General features: G+C 45.2%; 1 protein-coding gene across 1 annotated transcript in view; it reads right to left on the reverse strand.

Annotated features, from left to right (window-relative positions):
- KSR2 (kinase suppressor of ras 2) overlaps window positions 1–16,098 on the reverse strand; it is a 239,082-nt gene that overhangs the window by 25,610 nt on the left and 197,374 nt on the right. Inside the window, exon 15 of the mRNA XM_054996749.1 lies at window positions 11,824–11,920. Within this exon, the coding sequence (XP_054852724.1) occupies window positions 11,824–11,920 (97 nt within the window). The remainder of the gene's footprint in view (window positions 1–11,823; window positions 11,921–16,098) is intronic.

Genomic DNA, 16,098 nt, shown 5'->3' on the forward strand with positions numbered 1-16,098 from the left:
TGAAACACCATCCATGTTTGCCCATTCAGGATCAGAGAACTGTAGATTTTACACTTTACCTCATAGGAAAGAGGATGGACTTCTCTTTGCTTTAGAAGATGGATTCCATGGCATTATAACCTGCTGAGCTCTATCCCCTCTCTAAACCCTTTTCAGGCTCCACCTACCCTAAAACTCCAGTTATTTCCTAACCTGGAGCTGGCAACCCTACCTGTGGTTGATCAGGGTGTTTAACCCTTTCCTCCAATTCTGTTTCCTTGGTCTAATTTCTTCCATCCTCCAACCTGCTATTCGTTTTACCTGAGATGGGGGAGACTGATAAAGCATCTGTAGCTCCACCTCCCCAGCCCAATTTATCAAATGCTATTTTCAAGTTTCTTTGTTTTTAAAGGAGATCTATACTAAATCCTAACTAGAGTTACAGGCTTCTTAACCCATTGACTTGCATGGATGAGAGAGCGTAACTGCTGCTTAGGTTTGTCCAGCTGCTGATGCATAGTTTGGCTTTCCGTTACCACAATACTTTTTATTTTATTGATGAGTTTAAAATCCCATTAAAAAGGGAAGAGGGAAAAAAAGAAAAAAAGAAAAAGAGAAATAGCAGCAACAGCTGGCAAGATGCTACTTGGATTTCCGTGGTGAGCCTTCTTGTGAGTACAGAAAGGAGATTTGGATTTTTCGCTGCATGTGTTTCGTGCCATAATGGAGAGGGGGGAATGCTGCTAAAACTGTGGAGCCTATTTCAAATGGGGGCACTTGTATATGACTTTTTCCTCCATAAAAACGCAGCTGCCCAGGGCACCTAATTATGCAAACCAGTGGAAACTGCCACTGTAATTTGAAAGTGAAAATTATAAACAAATCAAAACTGAGACTCAAAGAAACTTCAGGCAGTTGGAGAATGGTTATTTGACCTTGGGAAGTGGGGAGGGGGACACACAGCCACTCTGGAAACAGACTGTGCTGCCACACTTCAAAGGAAACAGAATTTCCATGGGCAAATTCAGCTGGATCTTTGCCAACTGCATACAGTTGCCAAATAAGATTGCAAAGGTGCTCAATTACTTTCGACTCTTCTTATGCTTGGTAAGATACCTGCCGAACGAAACTAACTATACAGATTAACCTCTTCATTTCCTAGGAGATCTTATTTATATATATTATTTACATAGCACCAATGTTGTTGATTAGGAGGACCGGTGTACAACGGACATGGCCACAGAGATGTTTGGGAGGCATGCTTCAGCTGATCATAGCAAACCATAGTTTGTTCTTACAGGAACATACTCAAAGGGATTCACATACAGCTCAGTAATTAAAATTTAAAATTTAGGATTAATTTAAAGATTTAATTAAAGCAATAATTTGTCATGGTGTATGAACTGAAAACAATGTTCCCCCCCCTTTTCCCTCTAGACCAAGATTCCAAACTCAAGTATAATTTTGGCTTGAAATCCTAGTTCACAAACAAGAGAGGAAATTGCGGTTCAAATCTAACCAACGTATGCCTCATGAAAAGCAGGTACCTTTAATTATCAGCTGGATTGTTGCATGTATTAAAACCTAGGTATGGTCAGAGGCTGTTCTAGCAGAAGAGGATTCTTGGAAACATGTCTGTTAGCTGCTTAAAACCTTGGCTGAGCTTCTTTTTCCTGTCCTGTTGCAGGTATTTTAGCCTCAACATGACCAGACTGGGGTTGCCAACCTCCAAGTGGCATCTGGAGATCTCCCAGAATTACAACTACTCTCGATTACAGAGATCAGTTTCCTGGGAGGAAACAGCTGTTTTGGAGGCATTATGCCATACTAAGGTCCCTCCTCAAACTCCACCCGCCCCAGGCACCCCCCCATACCTCTCGAATTTGCCAACCCAGAGTTGGCAACCCTAGTCGAGAGTTATGAACCTTTGGCACAAGCTACAGGGCAAGAGCCAAAGGGGCTTGTGGACTGTGATCTTTCTTGAGCTGGCCCAGAGGACTCAGGACTAGACGATGGAGTGGCTAAGTGCTCTTCTTTAACTTCAATTGTATTTTGTTTATTTAAATTGCATTTTGCAGCTGTGGGTCTTTATTTGGAAGGAAAATGCGCAGGGGAGCCCAAAAAAACCAAGTAAGTAAATATGTTGGACGACTTGGTAGGATCCTTGGTAATCTAACTCACTCTCTCCTGGATTATCCTATCTCAACACTGCCTACACTGAGAAATTCCTCCAAGCAATGTCATCTAAAAAAGGCAGCATTAGAACTTTCCCTATATAGTAGTAGATGGCTGGTTAGCATGGGTCATTTCATAGAAAAAGAGCTGGAGGGACTCATTAGCATATGCCACGCCTCTTGCCATCACCGGAAGTGTGTCATTAGTATAACTGATTTGCATATGCCACACCCCCTGACATCACCTATTCTGGCTGTTTTGGACCCAATCCTGGCCATTCAGCGCTGAAATTGGGCCCAAAATGGCAAAAAGGGGCTGAAAATGGCTGAAAAGGAGTCCCAAATGGTCAGGACCAGGCTGCTGATGAGCAGGAGAATGATCCACCACCCGTCAGAGGCCCAATCCGGGCTGTTTCAGCCCCAATCCAGGCCAAAATGGGCCTAAAATGGCCGAGAGTCAGGTGGGTGGGGCCAACTTACATGTGACCTCTTTGGGGAACTGCCGGAACTGCATTCCTGTGCGTTCCCCCTCGAAATGAACCCTGCTGGTTAGTATCTCCAGCTGGCTCACAGATTTCTTCCAAATCATTCTGAGTCCTTGCGACATCGCGCAAATCTCACACGAGAAAACGCGATCTTCCGTGTTCTTTGTGCGATGTTCCAGGTCGTTCCAAGGGAAGGTAAGCTGTGTGGAAACAGCCATGCTGCAATATCAACATTAAGGGCCAAGAAAGATGAGACACCATGAGTTCTGTGTACAGAGCTCCCAACTTTTCAGTAGCAGGCACGTGGAGGACCTCAATTCATGTCAGGAGTGTGATGCAAGGGGAATGGCTTTAAGTCTCCCCTCCACAGCACTTTTCTGACCTGAAAGATCACCAAAGAGCTACAGGTGATTCTAGATAAGATAAGGGAAGTCCTTTGAAAACAGAGGGAAGGAGCAACAGGTGTGCTTCCTCCCTCTCTCCCTCCAGCTAGATAGGAATATCATCATTAAACACTTAGCAATTGCTCATCTCACACTAATGTATATGGCTCATACAATGTAGGAAAAACTTGTCCAGCCCCTGTGGCACATGGCACATGCATCACTTCTGAAGAATCAACTGCAGGCTCGAGCAAGAGGTGGTGGGTTTTTTAAAAGAGCTATTAAGCACCATAGGCTAGAGCGTTGGTGAGGGAAAGAACTCATATCTGCTCATTAGCAGAGGATGGGAGAAAATTAATGAAACAAAAATGAGTTTGGGATTGAACTTAATACAATAGAAATGGTCCTGGGGAGACTATTAATCTTTCAAAAAGACAAGAACGTTTGGAAGGACATCAACTGCCCGACACACTTCTCTTCTTGGCAAAAAGGGCAAAGCGCTGCAACCCCCTTGCTTCAAAGCGCTTTGCCCTGGTACATCTCATCCCACATTATTTTCTCTGTTTGGGGGCAGCGCAAGAAGGAACAAAGTTCTCCTCTTTTCTTTGCTCACTGTGCTGCTTTTCTATCTACCGCATTTTTTGAAAGCATAGGAGAGTGGCCTGAACTTTAATCCTCCACTTAGGGCCACGCTAGACGTGCAGGTTTTTAAAGAACAAGTTTCTGCAGGGATGGTTGTGGAGAGGGCCCTCAAGTCATAGCTGACTTATGGCGACCCCTGGCAAGGTTTTCATGGCAAGAGACTAACAGGAGTCGACCCTGCTTAGCTTCTGAGATCGGATGAGATCAGGCTCACCTGGGCTATACAGGTTAGGGCTTCTGCAGCCACACAGCAGTTAAAAAGTAAACAAATGATAAAAAAATAAAAGAGAGCCCAAATGGCCTCAGAGTGCCTCTGTGTGGGGAGGAGGGGCTCCTCCTTCCCCTCTCAAGCCATTTCCTCATGTCAGGAGGAGTTCCTCCCCCGTTTTTACTGCTCCCACGTGCACAGAATACTCCATGTGGAGCAGAAAAAAACAGAGGAAAATCCTCCCTCCTGTGCTATTTTGACACACAGAAATGGCTTGAGGGGGGAGGGAGGAGCTGCTCCTTCCCCCACGGAGGCATTCTGAGGCCATTTCGGGTCTCCTTTATTTTTAACAGCTACTCCCCAAAGCTGCTATGTAGCTGCAAGGAACTTGAATTGGGTCTGAGGAACCCAGCTCTTTAAAAACCCGCATGTCTGAACTTGGCCCTTGAAGCAAAGAACTTCATTCTACCACCTCCTTTTCATGTATGTGTGAACTAGCCCTTATAGTCCAATCATTCTATTTCATTTGACTTTAGACAAAAAGAATCCCAACAACCTGTTAGAATTTCCTCCCCTGACAAACTTAGTACACCATTTAAAAAAACTCATAAGCTGAGAGCCTACTGTGTGTACAAAGGGAGAGGGGATTGAATGGTTGGGAAATTTCCCCCCACCCAACTCTTCCAACGCGCAGATGCTATAAGTCTTAGGGGCTCGATTTCCCTATTCTCTGTTTTCCTTTTCCTAAAATCATTAACTGGCATTCAACTGCTCTCAGTACCTGGAGAGCACTGGGCAAGCTCAGTCCTCGTTGTCATGTTTCTTCTTCTTTTTCATGTACAAAGTCCCATGTCATTCTGCATACCCAGGGAGCCCCCTGCATACACAGAAATCCCTGGCTGGTCCATGAGGGCAGGATTTTATTGCCCTGGTGAATGATACCCAGGCATGTTTTTCTGTACATTCACGGAACACTCTCCCTCCTTGCCCAGCATGCAAAAATCCTGAGCTTAGTCTGTTGGTTTGCTGCCTTTGTGACAAGCACACAGACACAAAGTTTGCTTCTAGAAGAAATGATGATCGAGGTTCGAGAGAACTTTTCTTCAGAGCAGTATGTAATGAAGGCCTCTTAAGGAGGAAACAGAGTTCTTAGAAGCATTCAAAACTTTGGTCACAATGGCAGAAGATGGACAAGTTAAGTGGCTCCCCATGTCTGCTTCTCGCTCTCTCTCTCTCTCGTTTTTCAGATTTGTGGAAGCTTCACCCTTTTCCAAGCACAGGTGTCTATCTGCAACTTCAGACATCAAAGCCTCACACTTCAGAAAAGTCCTCAAATCTTGCCGATGCACATTCTAACGAGCCGTCAGTGTCAGTCAGGCACCTGTATCTTCTTGCCAAATCAGAGTGTCTCACACTGAGTTCTTTTCAGCAAGGAAAAGAGTTTTTATGGGGTGTGTGTGTGTGTGTGTAAATTTTCCACTTGAAGGCTGTGAAAAGCAACAGGGATGAGAAACAAAAATGAATCTCAGGTGAAACAAAAGGATTTTGAAGATAACAGGGTGTCGGGAGTTGCAAAGGTTGAACCCAGAATGCCACGGATCAAGCACCAGCTACTTGTGCTGCTGAGACTTAAATGGGAGAACTGTGAGCAATTCCAGTAGGGAGTTTGTAGCAGTAGCCCAGGATCCTTCTGGCTTGAGAAATCAGATGACGCTGGACGCTCAGTTTGGTACAATGGAGGGATATAAAGCCTCTGAGAACTGCTGAAATCCCTCAGCCCAGTCAAGCTATTCCCAGGGGATGCTACTTGACCCTCTCTCCGGCCCTCCCAGATGCTGACTCGTTTCCTGCCAGACGGCCAGCTTCCAGCCTCTACTTCTGTAGTCTGTCAGATGCTGCCTGCCTTCATTTCACTCACCGCCTCCGAAGTATCTTCCTTTTCATTCTTGCCTTGGATGCCACTGCTTATTGACAAGTGGCTTGCTTACCAACAGGTTCCATCAAACGTGAGAAATAAGCTGATCAGCTCAACCATTGCCCAGATCAAATGTAGAAGATACTGAGGTATGAATACTCCATGGAGGATAAGTTGATCAGTGGTGACCAGCCAGGGTGGTTAAAGAGAACCTCCACATTCAGAAGCAGTGATCCTCTGAATACCACGCCAAGAAGCAACGTCAGGGGAAGGTCTTGGCCTCTATCACCTGTTGTTGGCTCTCCATAGCAACTGGTTGGCTAATGTGCGTGAACAGGATGCTATGTTCTTCTTATGACGACAGGGAAGCATGCTACTCCACATCTAAGTGCATGTTATAGATGAGAAAAGCCTTCAAGAGGCAGCAGTCAATACCTTTAGTAGCTAATAGCAGGCATGTGTTGCTGGAAACAGAAATGGAAAGGGCTGAACACCAAGACGCAACAAGAACATTCCCTTTGCAGCACCTACAGGTGAAATTCCTCCAGGTATTATAACAAAAGTTAGGACGTCCTAGTTCAAAAATACCATATTCAAGATCTCCATAAAGGCAGACCAGGTTGCGAGAGAATGGAAGGGCATAAGTATCACGTGTAACATGAGGATTTTGCTCTGCACAGGAATGTTGTGTACTTCATGGGCAACTGGCTTTGGCAGGCAAACATGGTTAACACTTGCGGTCGCTTATGAGCTGAGCCTTGAATCTGTTAACCTCGCTGCCATCCCCATTAAGCAGCTGCACAATAATGGCAGAGTTTCAGTTTTATTTCCTTCGGCCTCGCGAGCTGCTTTTGTATCTGTACAGTAGGTGATTCATCCCTGACGGAATGATGCACATGGGACAGGGGGGCTGTGACTCCCCTAAGGCTGTGCAAAAATGCACGTGCATGAAATAAGAATCTAAAAGACAAAATGGACTTATACATCAAATGGTAAGACTTCTCAAAAGATGCCACGCTTATTTACAATCACTGGATGACCAACTAATTTCCTGTTTATTTATGTCACCGGCTGCCGAGCAGCAAACAGCCATGCAGCCCCCAAAGGTCATGGGAACTAGACATACCATCAGGCCATGTAACAATGCACATATGCAAAATACTACCAACGGTATTATCCTTTAATGTACTGTACATGGCAAGTGACCTACTGAACAGCCCACTGCTGGTGAACAGCCCACTGAAAAACTCGGTGAAAACGGTAAGCAGAATGTGAAATCGAACTTCTAAAGCATATTCTTGAAAGAGAGGCTGAATCTCCAGAATTAATCAAGTTATTCTTCTTTGCACATCCCATTCCAAGGCCAGTTCCAAGGTGTAAAGTAGGGCATTTAGTGAGATTAAACTCTCAAGGAGACTTATGAAATAAACAGGTCCATTGGATTGGGAAGAACCAGTATCATTCTCTTTTGTAACCAAGTGTCCCGTTCAAGGCTCAGGTCTAGGGGTCAAGGCAGGAGCTGGAGCTGAAGCTGTATTGCACAGATGTTTTTCCAGCAAAGGTGAACCGAGGCCTTAAATACCACTGCAAGGTAGTGGAGATACAAGCCCTTCCCCTCCAGGAGCAGGCTACTTGCACTTAAAGGTGCGCCGTCTGATTACGGTGGCGAGTGCTGTGATGAGACTAAGAGGGTTCAAGGTCATCCAAGTCTGAGTATGACTCCATGGCTGTTTCCCAGGGTGAGCAGTAGGCTCAGACTCTTGTGGCTCCTCCCACCCATCAAAGGGGTTTCCTGGTGGCTGTGGTGGTGTTAGAGGCCCAGCTCCCTCCGCCTCTAAGTCTTCAGTCTCCTCCCCTGAGGAGGGTTGTTTTGGGACACCAGCATCTGCAACAAGCTCCCTTTGTGTGTACAATTTTTAAGGCTCCTCCACATGTTGCAAAAAGCAGGGTCTTGATCACACGGAGGTACACATGCCAACAGAATGATGTTCGGCTGTACACATGGACGTTGGAGGGGAGGTCAGCGAATGCGCTCCTGGGCCGTTTCCACACTACTCACCTTCATCCGGAACGCTGTAGAACGTTGCGAAAAAAAATGCGGAAAATAGCATTTTCTCGCGCGAGTTTTGTGCGACATCGCACAAAACGTGTGCGAGAAGACGCTATCTTCCGCGGTTTTTTTCACGACGTTCCAGATGAAGGTGAGTAGTGTTGAAATGGCTCAGGTCTCCTCTACATGCTCACAGCATACACAGTTTTGAACGCCGGAATATGTTTTTCATTAATTAACTGGTAGCAGCTACCCTACAATTATGTGACAGACATTAGAAGGTGGCTAACATTCCCGGGCAGAATAAGTTGTCTTGAGGTTTGTCAGGTTGCCAAACTGGGAGAAAAAAATGAGTAATATTTGGTGTGACAGAGGAAGGGGAAAAATGTAAAGAATGAGATGACAAGAATTAGGGATCACTGTCAAAGCTCAGAATTCATAGGAAGAGCAAATTGGATGTATCTTTGAATGGACTTTTTCATATTAATAATAACCTTGTGCTTATATACTGCTCTTCAGGACAGATTAGTGCCACACTCAGAGCGGTTAACAAGTCAGTGTTGTTATTATCCCCACAGCAAAAACCCTGGGTGGTGGGTGGGGCTGAGAGAGCTCCAAGAGAGCTGTGACTGAGCCAAGGTCACCCAGCTGCCTTCAAGCGGAGGAGTGAGGAATCAAACCCAGTTCTCCAGATTAGAGTCCTGCCGCTCTTAACCCCTACACCAAACTGGTACATGACTGCTCTTTCAGGATTCCCCTTTTTTTGCAATCTGCCTGTTCTTAATTTTGATGTCTGTATAATCTTTGCATAAGCAATTGTCAAGGGCCTGGAACTCCCTGGAACGGAGAGAACTTTCCTCTTAAGGCTGTGCATTTCCACACACTCAGTCCTACCCCCACCTTGGGTATCCTTTTTGAACAGAAAGACAAGGGCCGAATCCACACTACCGTTGTTCTTGCGGCAGTTTTTCACTTCTGCAGCGCCATTCCTTCATCTGTTCACATGCATCGTCTCCAAAGCCGTCATTAATTCGCCATGGCGTCGCCACAGCCCATTGCACTTTCGCCGCGGGTTATCTTTTGATGAATAACTGCCCTCCGTTGAATTCCGAGCCTCTCTTGACCCGCCTCCCAATTAAGGAGTAATTCTCCGCCTTTGTCCCCACCCCTTTTTTTAAAAAATAAGAGTACCGTGTCGATATGGCGACATCTCATCATATTAATCTCATTTTAAAAAAACGGGCAGCCCTCAAATATCAGAGGAACAATTTCATATGTTAATTCAATTTATATATTGGGGGGGGGGCATCCACATGATACTGAAATCATGGCTCATGTTACGCCCCGACACGGACTGTGCCGACAAGTTAGGCACAGATTTCAATTTTCCAAAGACAAAATGAAGCTCTGCTGTGGGATGCTGCTGTAGGTGATCGTGACTGCTCACCCATTCCCGGATGATTTCAACCAGCATGCAGGCTGTGATGTTCCAAGCGCTCATCGTAAGTGTCTCGGGTGATTTTTTAAAATATATTATCTTAATGGTGTCGTTGTACCATTGAACCAGGATGCTTACTTGTCGATATAGCGTCAATTTGTCCTTTTTTAAAAAAAACAAAACCGCGGAGCCGTTCGGGTTTTTCCCGCCCCTTTACCCGTCTTTTTGAAAGGGGATGTGATCAACGGATTGCGCAGGAGAAGCGCTATTCAAAGGGTGATGTGGACAAACAAGCGAAGAATGCGCAATAACAGATGGAGCAATCATTGCACAAGAAAAGCGGGAGCTAAGGTAGTGTGGAATCGGCCAAGGTATTAAACAAACAAACAAACGAGATCTGCTTCCTCTCTCTCCACATTAGTTAGAAAGTAAATGTCTGGAACATCCTTCACAAGACCAAGCGCTCATTTCTTATGCATTAATATAACACTGCCCATTAGAGTCGGAATAATCCTGCTGGCTGGATTCCCATTGCTAAAACAGCTTAGATTCAGACAAGCTGTCTGGTTTCCCTGGATTTGGGGATGTCAGCAGTTCTTCTATCCCCAATAATACTTCACCACATTGGAATGCTGGAGTCTTCCTAGAGAGAGGCTCATGGGTTGCTGGCAGCCTCCATTGCCCTGCGGCCATCTCTGCACCTTCCTTGGCTAACTCTTTCTAACCTTTTTTAAGGGTCTTGAGACTGCCTGGGGCTAGTTCATACCCTGATGCCAGCAATGCCGCCTGGCTCCCGGTCCACCTATTTACAATCAGGCCAAAGTGCAGAACCAACAAAAGCATAATGTGGTTCCCAGACGTAACACTTCAAATTTAAATTAAAGAATGATCTAAAGAACGATCCAATATAATGACCTTGTGAACACAAATCTTATCTTGCCCACAAAAACATAACAGACTGCAAAGCCCGATGATCTCTTCATCCAGTTTTCCCATTCAAATTATCTTTCTAAATCATGGGGGAGTTCGTTGGAGAATATGGAGGGCTCCATGAGGTCTGGATTACTGGCTTCACAAACAACTGAAGGATTATTTAAGCATTCTACTTTCAACTAACTAGATAGGACAAGATTAAGATATAGAGGGGTAGAACACTAGGAAAACCTAATGGTTACAGCAATGGCACCAATTACCTGAGGTGGGTGGGATCTCCTTTGGTTGAACTTTTCAAGCAGAGGCTCGATAGCCACTGTGCAGGAGACCGGAGCAGGTGGCCTAGAAAGTCCCTTCCAACTCTAGAACTCTATGACTCAGAGCCAAGCTACAAGTGATGTTTTTCACGTGGACAACACTTGATCGTTTTCACAAGTTTTCCTGGGAACTGAAGTCCCAGTGTCCTTCCCCTCTCTGTTAGAATCGCCGCCTGAAGAGCCAGAGAAAGCTGGCTGCAGCAGCAGCTTTTGCAAATCGTTCCTCCAATCACAAGCCTGCTCTCAACGATCGTTTGGGGGCGGGCAGCTGCTACTTTCTCCCTGGGCGTCCTGCTCCCGGGGAGCTGCTCTGGAGAAAGCCGCCGTGTCGGTGAAGCTCCAGAAGAATCTGCTGCTGCTCTAACATGCCCTCATTCCAGTTTTTCTCCAGGAGCTCAGGAGCAAGGGAAGAGCATGTTAGAGCAGGAGCAGATTCTTCCGCTGTGGCTGTGGCTGGAGCTTCACCGACACGGCGGCTTTCTCCAGAGCAGCTCCCCGGGAGCAGGATGCCCAGGGAGAAAGTAGCAGCAGCCTGCCCCCAAACGATCGTTGAGAGCAGGCTTGTGATTGGGAGAACGATTTGCAAAAGCTGCTGCTGCAGCCAGCTTTCTCTGGCTCTTCAGGCGGCGATTCTAACAGAGAGGGGAAGGACACTGGGACTTCAGTTCCCAGGAAAACTTGCGAAAACGATCAAGTGTTGTCCACGTGAAAAAAGTCACTTGTAGCTTGGCTCTTACATAAAGCCCCTATTCCTCAAAAATCTTCTGCAGTAAAGAGGAGCAGCAGAGATGCCATTCCTGACACAGTGAGACGGCCATGCCTGATCCATCAAGTGCTCAGAACTGCATGAGGCTTTTGTGGGTTATGAAAAATTCTGGAAAGTATGCTCTTGTGGGTTTGAGGAAGAGCAAACCCTCTTGGGAAAGGGGCGGTAAGTCTAAACATTTTCTGATATGTTGTTGCCAGCATCTCACGGGACCTGCATACTCTACATCCTAAATACCCACAAATTGCTTCAATGATATTTCTTGAACATATCTACAAGAGTCAATTAGTTGCCGTGGTTGGGAAAGAAATGTCTCGGGGAAGTAAAAGTGCCAAGGGCTACAGGGATAGTTCCAGGGTGTGCAGGCTGCATCTGGCTCATTAAGTGACAACAGCTCTTACAATTATCTGGGCCAATTCACAAGTAAACACACATAAGATGGCCTGTTCCCTGAATTCTGCATCTCCCACTCCCGCTCACAGCTCCCATTTTAAGAACTCATCGCCTAAAGACTTATTCCCCTTTCCTCATACCTTGACAATCTCTTGAGCGATCTGCCTTTTTTTGTTGAAATCCAGGGTGATTTTGGCATCTCTCACCACGGAATAGAGTGTTCGTCCTTTGCACAAGCTGAAAGAAGAGGAGAAATGTAACTTCACCCGTTAAGAAAAGGGGGAAACCAAACTCCACAAAAGCACCCTGAGAACTCAGCAGGGAAAGTTGAGAAGAGAACAGAGGAAGTATCTCGGTTTGTTACCAAACGCCACTGAACCAGTTTGGTACTTTCATATGAAACTGCCTTATACCCATTGGTCCATCCGGCTCAGTACTGTTTACGGTGACCGGCAGCAGCTCTCCAGGGTCTCAGGCAAAGACAGGCCTTTCCTAATACTTACTAAGATTCTTCAACAGCATTTGCCAACAACAGCATTTGCCAAGGACTGAAATTTGGACCTCCTGTATGCGTAGCTGGTGCTGCGGAGTCACAGCCCCTTCTCTGTATATAACAGTGTACAAAGACAACTATGCATGACATTGAATTTGTGACTGGATCCCCCAAATAGACTTTATATACTCAGATTTTTATATACTCAGGTTTTTAGAATGGAATTCGATTCATGGAGGAAAGACCCATAAATGTCTACTAATCATGTTGACTAAGGGAGGGAAGGTGGCATGGCACAGCCCGATCTCGTTAGATCTTGGAAGCTAAGCAGGGTTGTAACTTGGATGGGAGATCACCAAGGAAGACTCTGCAGGGGAAGGCAATGGCAGATGACCTCTGCTTCCCACTTGCTTTGAAAGCCCCAGCAGGGGTTGCCATAAGTTAGTTGTGACTTGTCGGCACTTTACACATAAACATGCTGACTAAAGGGAACCTTGCCATCCAGAAGCAGCAGGCCTCCAAAATCCAGTGCTAGGAGCCAACATCAGGGGAAGGCCTTGCCCTCTATGCCCTATTTGTTTGGCTTTCCAGTGCAACTGGTTGGTCACTGTGTGAAAAAGGATGCTGGACTAGATGGACCGCTGGTCTGATCCAATAGGGCTCTTCTTGTGTTCTCTTTAAGCAGCTGTGCATGTGATCAAATATGGATCAGGACTGCAGTGCTCGGGAAGAGGGTTGAACTCTCTTTTCCCTGCACCATTTTCCTGATCAATATGGATCCCTTAGCTCCTTTTAGCCTTAAATAAGGGTGGGGGAGTATATAATAATAATGTTTGGTTTATATACCGCCCTTTAGGACAACTTAACGCCCACTCAGAGCAGTTTACAAAACGTGTTATTATCCTCACAACAATCACTCTGAGCGGTAGGTGGGACTGAGAGAGCTCTGAGAGAGCTGTGTGACCGGCCTAGCTGGCTTCAAGGGGAACAGTAGGGAATCAAACCCAGTTCTCCAGAGCTCCAGCACTCTTAACCACTACATCAAGCTGGCTCTCAGGCTATACAGGTATAACAAAAGGAACCGTAAGTAGGAGAGTTTTGATCAGAGAGGTAAAGCCCCCTTTCCCCCAGTCCCATGGTTCCAATTAGACCAGACTGGGCCTGTTCAGGGTGATATGGCTGCAGGAAGGGTCCCAATGAACACTGGGAGCCATCCCTAGCCTTACATCTGCTCTCTAAACTTAAATCATCCATCTAGTCCATCGTGGATAATGATCATTGTGCAGGCTGGCCCTAAGCTGCATCTGAGATGGGCTATTTGTTTTGTTTATGCATATTCCCCATTTCTAAGTTTATATATTCTTCACCCCTGAACCAGACTGAGTGGGCCTTCTTGTAACTGTTGCTTGTAGAACCAAGGCCACAGGAAAGAAAGGAATGTAGCAGCCACATACTGGGTAAGATTCGCCAATCTTCCTTTGCATACCTGTTGCAGAGAGATCTATTTATGGAGTCTTAATTACCAAATGCAGCTGCTGGGAAGGGGGGGGGAGAAAGGGAGGGACACCCTGAAACCAATTAAAATTGTATTGACATTTGAATCATGTAATGGAGTCTGTGGGTGGATTCTGCATTGACTTCCCCCCCACAAAAGAGTGTTGCCCTCCCCCCCCTAGGCTCTCATGCCCACCTACGCTCATTACAGGCAACTGGAGAAAAAGCAAATGAAATACCTGAGCCCAGATAATAAAACCACCAAAAATAAAACCAGCTCAGAGAATCACAGGTGTTAATTTGATCTGGTTCTACAGCGAACGACAGAAGCACTGCAGTTTTTAATTGTTCTTGCCTCCCACCCACCCACGACAGCCTTCTCATCTCTCCAACTTCTTCCTCCCCCAGCTCATGGCACTGGAGGGAAGACACCCTCCAGAAGCCATGCTCAAGCGGCTGGAAGGCAGTGGACTTGCACGAGGAAGGCTTTGAAAGAAAGGCATTCAACCGTCACAAATTTCGGCTAAGTTCTCGATTCCTTCAGCCCTTCCAAACTCTCTGATCTGGCTCCAGTTCAAACAGCGAGCTTAAAATAAATGCTTTTGTGTGGAGTTCAAAACAGCCAATCAATTTGATTGCTGAGGCCATAAGCCATCCGCAAAGGAATTAAAAACAAATGAAATACAACTGTTTCCAGAAAAATATCTCAACAGTTTGGTTAACAGACAAGAATTGCAACTACTTCTTTTTTTAAAAAGGCAGCTCTGATGTCTTTAATAAAGATTATGTTATAGAAGGCCAATAGCAGCATTTGCTGATTTTAATTCCAATTTGCAATCAGGGACCAACTTTTAATTTTCTTATAGTCTCTTTTAAAAATCCAGAGAAAATATAGAAATAAACCAAGGAAGGAAGGAAGGACAGTGGGGTGGGACAGTTGGGTGACTTGCCTTAATCTGGGTTACAAAAAGGTATGTTTCCAAACTTTTCCTCATCTTAACCTGTATTTGGCAGTTTGGAAATACCTAGCTATTTTTCTGAAATAGTAATAATCCATTAGGCATACCCATTTTGTATTCTCTAAGGTTGCGTTATGTGTTGTGTATGTGCTACTTGCTGTGGCTTTCAATTTCCTTACATTGTATGTTTTTTCTTCTTCTGTTACTGATGTGCATATTGTGATAAAATACTGCAAAACACGAAACCTGATGTGATTTTATATACAGCTGCATCAAGATTCTTTTTGCATAGTGTTTAATGAGATGCAGGAACACGTATGCAAAACCCACGTTCAGGAGTTTCAGGTAAGTGGCTTTGTTGGTCTGCAGCAGAATAGCAGGATTTCAGTCCAGTGGGACCATAATAGTACATCAAGTCAACTTTAGGTTGTATCCAACCAACTTTTCTACAGGTGAAAAGGGGTCACCATCCAAAAGGTGATGCTGGGGAATTACGGCACCTACAAAAGCCATGTGGGGTAGGGGCTTTAGTAAAGAGAGGAATCAGGTTTGACTGAGTGAAAAGAATGGATTGAGTGAAAATAACAGGCTGGATCCAACCTGTTGTCTAAATTTGAATCTCTTCTGAATAAACCTTAGAAAGCACTTGGAGATCCTCTCAGTTTACACTGGAAAACAAAGATCATTTGTAGAAGTGAATGTGTACCATAGAGGTCAAGGAGACAATGCTTTTGTCTTTGGAGGCAAGAGTCAGAACATGCCTGTAATGGCCTCTTGAGGAAAGCCCTTAGCTATAAGCAACAATCAAGCAGTCCTCATGTTTCAGAAGTATTATGCAGTTAACTTGAGTATATGCTGAAGAAACTGGAAGTATAATCATTTGAACTACGGGGATTGTTTGTGAGTATATGGTAGCAGTTAGAGTGGTCAACTAGGGACTGGAAAGATCTGGGTTCAAATCCACTTTCTTCCATGCAGCTTACTGGGTAACCCCGAGTCATTCTCTCAGCTTAACAGACCCTTCACATGGCTGTTGTGGAATAAAATGGAGGTGTAAAGAACTATTTATACTGCTTTGAATTCCTCGGAGGAAAGATAAGAAAAAAGTGACACCCCCCACTAGTTTTTGGCCATCTTTACACTACTAACCTGCTTCCGTAATGTTGCGAAATGTCGCGCAAAAAACACGGAAGATAGCATCTTCTCGCGAGAGTTTTGCGCGACATCATGCAAAACTCTCGTGAGAAGATGCTATCTTCCGCGTTTTTTGCACCATGTTTCACAACGTTATGGCAGGAGGTTAGTAGTGTGAAAACGGCCTTTGTCTGAATTATTTTCCAATTGCATTTTTGGGGTATGTATCATCTCCCTTTTACTGGACCCATTTTCTGGTATCTCATGCCTTAAGATTTTTGTCTGCAGTTCTAGTCCTAGTGCATTGTTTATTGCAGATCTTTGCTGTCTGACTG

Source organism: Eublepharis macularius, chromosome 13 (genome assembly GCF_028583425.1).
Source record: "Eublepharis macularius isolate TG4126 chromosome 13, MPM_Emac_v1.0, whole genome shotgun sequence".
NCBI lineage: Eukaryota > Metazoa > Chordata > Lepidosauria > Squamata > Eublepharidae > Eublepharis > Eublepharis macularius.